Below are 9,171 nucleotides of genomic sequence, written 5' to 3'. Positions count from 1 at the left end.
GCTACAGAGCGTCATCGGTGAGGTCACCCACTACCAATAAGGAGATAGCATGTCAGTAGGATGTCACCTCAGCCAATCAGCTGCTGCCATGTGGCGAGCATGCTCATTGAGGCCTATTCTGGACTTCGCTTGGAAACAGCATTGTTTTCCTGCACATGTGCAGTAGCTGCTTTTTGGAACTTAGTCCCTGAACCATAGAAAGTTCTCCCCACAGACTGAAGCTGCCAGACGACTATAACGTCGCAAGGAAGGGCCAGATGAGGAAGAAGACGACCGAGGCACGGCAGCACCTCGGCCCGTAACACATCTGTTCATTCTCATTAACACACAGTAGACTTTCAATGTATTTTTACATGTTTATTCATATTTGGCAAAAAAAAAACATTGTACCTTTCTGCTCAGCTTGGAAAATAAGATGTGATGAGTGGAACAATGAGAAAACAGCACAGTTGAGGTTAAAGTTATAAAAAATATGAAAAGGTAACAGATTACACAACCAAGCGTTATCAACACAAAACATTTGCTGAAAAGATAACATTTTTAAAATACGTTTCACATGTTACATTTCAGGTTGTTGCCAGCTTCAAAATTCAGTCATGGCTTCTCAGCTACACACTTCACATAAAGGATTATTGTAATTACACAGTAATTGTAATGTGGATTGAACTTCTGCTGCATTATCTGGTATTTTAAGTGAAAATGAAAGGGGGCTCATTATCTTCTGCTGTAAATAACATTTTTTTCTATGAAGTGGAACGCATATCACAAGGTATTTTTGGTTTATTTAGGATTAAACTGAAAAGAGCCTTACTATTCATATTTATGTTGTGGCATTAGTCTATAATGGGATGCTGTTCTCGACCGGTTACACAACAAACCCCATTGCCTTATAATTAGGTCCATTGTTTTCACAGGAAAAAAGAAAAAAAAAATACACGGTATGCAGCATTATTTTGCTATAAAAAAAAATGATTGCTTGTTCACGACTACACTGCAGCTTTTGTCATAACCATGAATGCATGATCGATACCACCAGTAACTAACACACCTCCTTCATTTATAGTGGGATCTATTGTATTGATGGGAAGAGCGCTATTCTACCTTTCCAATATGGCAGAATCTGTAACAACAGTTCCTGATTAGGCTCTCACATATGAAACAATCTTGTATGGTTAACTTCACAAATCATGAAACACTGTGTTCAATTTCTATCATAAAACTATAAACTTTGAAAATGTGAAAAGGGCATTAGGAAGTCTGTGGTTTTAGTCAATTAAATAAAAATAAAGTGGAATGGCATGATTTACTTCACAAATTTAATTAAAGATTCTTATGTCCCGAGAACCTGACCGGACATAGCTGCCGGCACTATGGAGTACAGTGGCAGATGCTGAGCAGATTGGAATGGTTTTGTGGAGAAAGAACCAGCTTCAGATTTGTAATCTATTAGTTTAAATCCCTACTGCAGATGTGATCCCGCAGGATGGGGTCTTACTGATGGGCAGCCCTTCTAGTATGGACATATAGGAAAAGTAGGAGAAACGTTGCTGTGAATAGACTGGAACTCAAGAGTTTGAATCCATATGTTCAATATAACAGACATACTGCCCAAAAATGTCTCTCTCTAAAATACCACGGTCTTTCTGAACAAATAATTTGAAAAGCCGGTTGGTGCGGCCCCAGCCGGCATCATCCCACTCAAGATGATTGATAGGTTTTTCCCTATGTACATACATCAGAGAAAGCTGTCCATTAACTGGAGCATGGCAGGGAAAAGCCAGCCGGTCTGGTCAGTTGTCTGCCTATATTCCTCAGCCGGTTTCTCACACTACAGTATGTTTTCTCTGAAACACTGCAGCATTTCACACAGACATTCTTGACTCCAATTTTGCAGCCAGGCTTGGATCCCTGTTACCTGTTGTTTAGGCAGCATATATCTAATGGCATGTTCTAAAAACTAGTTATACAATAGATTTACTAACTTGCATTGACCTAATGTAATATACATGAAGCCAGTATATGGCCATTTTGTTGCAGCTTGGGCTTGAATAATATTTGCCTAGGTGTTTAGAACAGCTCTCAGCTATATTCTGTACTGGTACAAATTAAAGATTGATAGTAGTCTGAATACTGAAATGGCTGAAAACTATGACTACATCGAGGTGACTATAATGCAAACACATTATACACTTCTGATACTGACCTTACCTATGTTAATGCAGAACTAGTGCAAGACTGAAATGGTCTTCCAAATCTACATGAATGACTTCTAGAAGACGTTATGCTGGCCAAACCCACAAGGTCACTGCTGAGCCAATGATCATCTATCTGGCTTATTCCTAAATGTGTGTTGAAATGCAACATTTCTCTCAATCTAAGCTGTTAGGGGTCAGTTTGGCTTTTACCGTACACATAGGCCTTTCATGCCACATATCACTGTTCACAGACATCCATGTGCACAGATTTCAAAACAGGATCAGATGATATTCCGAAATCATATATTACATCATTGACAGCCCTGAAGTCTAAATACATTGTACTCTTAGATACTTTTAGACCTCAGAAATTAATCTGTGACATTTTTTCATGATTTTCTGTCTTTAGTTCTTACCACATAGAAATTCCTCAATTAGTTCAAAATGAATCTGAAAATAGAGGTGCAGTACATAAGCACCTACATATTAGTGCTATTGTCTAAACGTCGCTGATCAATATAATGCTCAGCCCATTTGGATTCACTCAGATTTCGCTCAAATGCATGTGTGATTCTAGGCTTTAAACAGAGAGTGTGAACTGCCATAGGCTGATGAACATGGCATTTCTTGACAGTCTTCGGTTAAGCAACAGACCCTTCTCTCAAAGTAATGAATGTTGGAAAGACAAAATATTTTTGTAGAAACCCCGTCATTAGCTTATTTGAATTAAAAATAGTTTTACTCATCATCTCTTGCTGCTCCACTTTTTTTGACAGGCCGCAGCCGTGACGTCAGAACTACAGCACGTGTGTCTGCTGCAGCTTGTCAACAAGGGCGGGAGCAGCAGCGGAGTGTCAGTGCTGGAAAGAAAATGGACGATTTTATTAATTTTAACTATAACAATGTGATAAACAGTTGTCCACTTTGTCTTTAACAAGAGATGAGATGTTTTCTTGACAAACATAAAAACAGATTCAGCTCTGATATCTTTTAAGTGCAGCCCTCTTGTTAGTGCAGCCTTTCTCACAGCACTGTCTTTGGAATTCCAGTTGATGGAGGAACACATGTGACCAGACCAGTCCTTGGCTTCCTCCAATTACAAAAAATGGCTTTCACATGTGTATTGTTTTCAGCTGGAGCAGGCTGGTGAACAGATCTAGTCAAGCACTTCTCCAGGAAAGGGGTTTCCTCTTTCAGAAAAGTGATCTCCAAACACTATAAAGTAACAAATCAGAGCAGATACTCACCCTCCCTGGGTCCAGCACCGGGTACCCGCTGTTCCTCGGATCTCTGCTTTTTCTGCAGTGGTGACATTATGTAGACAGCCAGCATTACCGCTGTAGCCAATCACTGAGCTCAGTGGCTCATGCTATTTGCGTCAGTACAGCCACTGAACTTAGTGATCAGCCACAGTGGTGATGCACGCTGATGATGCGACGTCACTGCTAAAGCAAAAACGTCAACGCTCGAGCACCACGGGGAGCCGGTGATGGACCCTGGTGAGTACTTCTCTGTTATTTTAGATATCAAAAGCATTTAAGGTCCTCTTTCCTGAAAGTATAAACCACTTAACTGCCATTTTGAGAACAGGAGAGCTGTGCAGTCGGTGAGGTAGGCTGTATTAGCAAGTAGGAGAGCCTGTAATACTTATATATTAGTGTAACTAAATCATAGTCTTAACATATTAAAGGCATTTTGATTCTCCTATTGTTAGTAACCCTAGCTCAAAATACGATGAAAATATAAATCATACCGTGGGATCCAGCCTAATATTGGCAACAATTTATAACTGTAAATAAGGAGGAAGCAGCTGCAGAACGATACACAGATGACTTTGTTGGCCCTACAAAGTTGTTTGTGTCACTCCAGAACTGGATTCACTACCTCACTGTTCAGTACCATTGTATCATGTCTTCCATGCTGCTGTTTCTGATAAAAGCACTACAAAAAGATAGGGGAGATCCTGATCCCCATCTGTACTGTGCATGGGAGCAATCAGAGCAGTTAGTCACCACCTACTAGCTGAGGGACAACTGTTAGAGAAAGACTGCAGAGGAGTCTGTATACGTAATTCCCCTCACACACAAACAGCCAATTCTGTACAAAAAAAACCCCACCTGAAACAATGTATATGCTTAAAAACACAGAAAAATTAGCACATGGTGTCATGTAGACATTTTCCATTAACACTATGAACATAATTCATTTTTTCATTTATTTTTTTCTTTTTACTTCAAGAATATTTGCTTAGAGAACACTATTGCCGCAAATTAAAATGATTGTTGTCTAAAATACACATGCTTAATATTTTTGGGGTTAAAACCAGGCTGCTTCATTCTTGAAAAATACTAAACTTTTAACATGCATTGTTTCAGAGAAGAGGAGTTTGGGCTACACACCTAATAATTTTATGGGTTTTATTCACAGATCACAGCCGTTTTTTTTCAGGTCTCCTATGATAATATTTGTAAGAGTAGCATTTAGAAGAGGGAAGGTAATGAGATTGGGGATGTAAAGTTTTGTATTATTTCATACAAACTTTTCATGTAAAAACATAAATGGTGACAGGATTCCTAGAGAAAGCCTGCAAGTCCTGCTTCACCTGTCCAAACACCATGATTGACAGCATTTCTATTAGGAGCTTGTGTGTGGGCTGTCAATCATTGGTGAGAGGGGAGCAGGACTCGCAGCCTTTTTTTGAAAGGAGGCAGGAAGAGCATGACTTGCGGTCGATCTGTAAGCATCTGGTCAAATAGAACTAAAGAACTTTCTCCATGAGAAGGGTGGAAGAACAGGGCTCAGAAACTTTCTTGGAGACCCAACAGCATTTGCAAAATGAAGTTGTTTGATTTTTCTCACATTCTGATTACTTCATATTATTTGTTATAAATAAAACAGATTAAGGCCTATTCACTCAAATATCATGGCTTTCATTTTTAATTGCAATGCTGATTTGTCCATCCAAAACCAACAGACATTAACACACGTGAACACAGCCTGAGACAGCATGACAAGAAACGTAAGGCATAAAAAATCTGTCACGGCTTTCGCATTATACCCAGAACAGAGCAAAGCACTGATCTTACTGCAATAGTGGAACATTGATGCTTACCAGAATTATTTTTAACCATGGTTGGTTGTTGAAGCTTGCCATAGTTCATTACTAACCAATAACGATTCACTTATACAAAGACCTCGAGCACATGGTTGCACCCAACTTGTAAAAGTTCCAGGTTGTACAAAGCTATACTGTGCCGATGACTTTTGTATATTTAGCCATACAGAAGGTTTACTCACTTTCATACAGAATAAAAAAAAAATATATATTGTTCATGCTCCACTGTATGCTGTGAACACCTTTAGTGTGTTGTACAGTCACGAAGTATCGAGGAGAATATGGACCAACATGAAATCTGAGTACCTCCCTGTATAAACCTCTGCCATGTACATGAGAAGCCTAAGGTGGCTATGAAAACTAGCTAGATCTTAATATAATTAGGTCAGGGTAAATCTTTCTCTGCTGCATTACTGATGGAACCAGAAATGAGGTGTAGTGTTCTTTATTACCACAGCATCCTACTGCATGTAGAAAATAAAGGATTACAAGCCCTACCAATTCAGTTCTGTGCTTTCTTGGTGTGACATTTCAATAGCAGACAAAACGCCAAATAACCAACAAAAAAACCGTTTATGCTTATATATTATCGTAAAGTTGAAAAAGAAACTGTGACATTTAGGCTAGGGCTACATGAAAACTTTGGCCGAATGCATTACGAGACCAAGATTTACTCTGTGCCAGTCCTACATCACAGTGCAAAATAAGTAGAGAGTCATTCTGACATCAAGGTACTGGCACAGGCAAGTCACAAAAAAAAGAAAAAAATCTGATATTGGATCTCTTGCGATTTGGTTGTCACTGCGGCAGCACACAGCGAACCATGGTGGCAAGACAGTTGACGTGACCAAGGTAACCATGCAGCCCTAGTCTTAGGACGTAAAATGACAAGCAACGCTGTTACTTTTTCAATTTTATGATGACATAAGCGTTAAGTTTGGCTTTACTTCTGCTGTCTTGGACCGCTAGATATTAAATTCATACTCCATACTCTTTTCATTTAAATTTTAGAAATTAAAAGCCATCAATAATCGGCGGCACACTAACTGTCAAGAATAACAAAAGAACAAAAAGCTAAGAGGGCTGAGAAAAGTGTTAATTAATGTGACACCAAAAATACATTAGTCAAATATTTTATGGAAACCGCCAGGTGTAAAGAGGAAAGAAACAGATACTGAGCTTGGCATTCTGGAGCGGGGGTCTCATTTCTTAAAATAATTCATTTCAAATGAGCCATTACATTGCGTGTGACCCCAATTGAACTAGTTTTTGTCATTATCTGAAATGTCCACTTCTCTAGTGCAGATATGTTTTCCATGTTTTCATGAGATACTGTTTATTTATTCACCTTCTGTAAAAATTCAATGCCGAAATAGACAGATGAATGTTTGATAATACAAAGGACATACTATACTGAAGAGTGCTCTGACAAGCAAAATGATCTTTACCCAAATAAAAATGAAGAAACGTGGACGTTCTCCTTAAATACCAACAATACAGAAGTGTACTGACACCAAGCACGACCACCGACTCGAATACAAACCTTCACGTCCGCTGTACCTAAAGTAAGAAATAAGTGCATTTTTTTGTTTCTTGAAAATACAGAATATCTTCAGTAAATGATCCAAAATCTACCATGGTGTTAACAATTTACCGACTTATATGGATGAAGGGCAAAGTTCATGTATGATCACTGAATTCAATGTTCTCCCACTTCAGTCACCACTTTGGGATTTCCAAGCAGTTTACCTTTGTGTTGCCGAAATCCACATCTGGCCATGAACAGCACTTTGCTTTGACCCTTATAGAGAAACCGCACTCGAATTGATGGGGTGCAACCTACATAGGCTGTGAAACTAACAAAGGCTTCACCAAGGCCATGATGAAGATAGCAGATGAAGGCTCCATTGTGCTTCATGTGAATGTGAAAACCACAGAATTCATCTAAAATGTTATGAGTTAGCAGACTAGGATATTCCACAGATATGTGATGAAATCCACAATATGGAAACATGAAGTGGAAATTGCGCTCCGGGACTAGAAGAAAGGCCCAAACCACCACCAGAAAAATAAAAAAAAAAAATAAGAAATAGGATATGGTCTTAAGATGTCTCCAAATGTTTGTCTCAACCCTTTGAGAGAGCTGATCTTCACTTTAGTCCAGTCAGAAGAATTTGACTGCAATTTTCTGTTGTGTTCCTTTGTACAGACTATGTACATTCTACAAGGTTCCTTAGTGCTACACTGTTGTACTTTTTGTCCCTGCGATTTGAGGACGTGCAAACTCCACAAAGTCATCAATGAGAACTGGCCATGCTCCTGCGAAAGGAAATAAGACCAAATTAGGGAATTCCAACAGATGACAACAGGAATACTGTTTAATCAGAAAAAAAAACAAAAGGCTGCAAGAATTTAAAGAAAATCTGTCAGCGAGCTCAACCCCCCCCGCCCCCTGACCGCTTATATATTCATGCAGGTCTTTAAAATGTAAAATGTAAACGCATTCACACACTTATGAGGGGCGATCCAAAAGTAATGATAATCTGTTATTTCTATTGCACACAGGAATTAAAATAAAATGTTTTCTTCTCTCTTAGGTACCCACCAGTCCAGGAAAAAAAAACAAAAAAAAATCACTTAAATAGGCCACGATTCTAGGGAGCAACATTCATTTGAATATGAACTGCCGAGGAGTGAACATCAAAATGGAAAAAAAACGAGCTCAGAGCTGTCATCAAATACCTCTGCTTCAAAAAAATGACTACCAAAGACATACACAGCGACTTCGTGGAAACATTGGGGGACTCTTCTCCTCCATATTCCACAGTTGCACGCTGGGCCAAGGAATTTAAGCTGGGAAGAACATCGACGGAAGATGAACATCATGAAGGACGCCCATCCACGTCCCTCAATGAAGAAAACATGAAAAAAGTTGAAAAAGTTGTATTGGCAGATCGAAGAGGGACTATCAGGCATGTAGCTGAGGTCACAGGGATATCATATGGCAGTATTCAAAGAATCCTTGCAAAAGAATTGCATATGAGAAAGGTCTCCATGCGTTGGGTGCCAAAAATGTTAACCGACGAGCAAAAGAAGAAACGAGTTGACATTTCAATAGCAAATCTCGAAAAGTTCCAAGCAGACAAGGAGAATTTTTTGTCACATTTTTTGACCATGAACGAGACCTGGATCCACCACTTTGATCCCGAAACTAAACAACAATCGATGACATGGAAACGAACCGACGCCGAAGAAATTCAAAGTGTCAAGCTCAGCAGGGAAGGTTATGGCGTCCGTTTTTTGGGACGCTGAAGGAATTATTATGGTGGACTATTTGGAGAAGGGAGCCACTATTACAGGCTCCTACTACGCAGAACAAATAAGAAGATTGCGGGAGGCTATCAAGGAGAAAAGGCGCGGCAAACTGCGGGCTGGAGTGCTGTTTCACCAAGATAACGCGCCGGCTCACAAAGCTGCAGTTGCCATGGGAACCATTCAAGAAGCGGGCTTTGAACTGGTGGAACACCCCCCCTATTCGCCAGATCTAGCCCCCAGTGACTTCTTTCTCTTTCCTCGCCTCAAGGAACACCTCCAGGGCAAGAAATTTGACAATAGCGACGTGATAACCGCTGTTGAGGATTTTTTTGAGGGTCAAGATCAAGAATTTTTTTCGAAGGGAATTCTAAGTTTAGAAAAGAGATGGACTAAATGTATAGACTTGTTAGGAGACTATGTAGAAAAGAAGGGAATTTTGTTTACTTACCGTAAATTCCTTTTCTTCTAGCTCCTATTGGGAGACCCAGCCAATTGGGGTGTATAGCTTCTGCCTCTGGAGGCCACACAAAGTATTACACTTTAAAA

General features: G+C 39.6%; 1 protein-coding gene across 2 annotated transcripts in view; it reads right to left on the bottom strand.

The window, feature by feature from the left end:
- Positions 1 to 342: 342 nt before the first annotated feature.
- DCUN1D1 (defective in cullin neddylation 1 domain containing 1) overlaps positions 343 to 9,171 on the bottom strand; it is an 85,375-nt gene continuing 76,546 nt past the window's right edge. For both annotated transcript variants that reach the window (XM_075340571.1, XM_075340570.1), the window contains exon 7: positions 343 to 7,629. In XM_075340571.1, the coding sequence (XP_075196686.1) occupies positions 7,550 to 7,629 (80 nt within the window). In that variant the 3' untranslated portion in view covers positions 343 to 7,549. The remainder of the gene's footprint in view (positions 7,630 to 9,171) is intronic.

This window comes from Anomaloglossus baeobatrachus, chromosome 3 (assembly GCF_048569485.1).
Source record: "Anomaloglossus baeobatrachus isolate aAnoBae1 chromosome 3, aAnoBae1.hap1, whole genome shotgun sequence".
NCBI classification, from domain to species: domain Eukaryota; kingdom Metazoa; phylum Chordata; class Amphibia; order Anura; family Aromobatidae; genus Anomaloglossus; species Anomaloglossus baeobatrachus.
The sequence above is the reverse complement of the archived record's forward strand: the minus strand, read 5'-3'. Positions and strand labels throughout refer to the sequence as shown.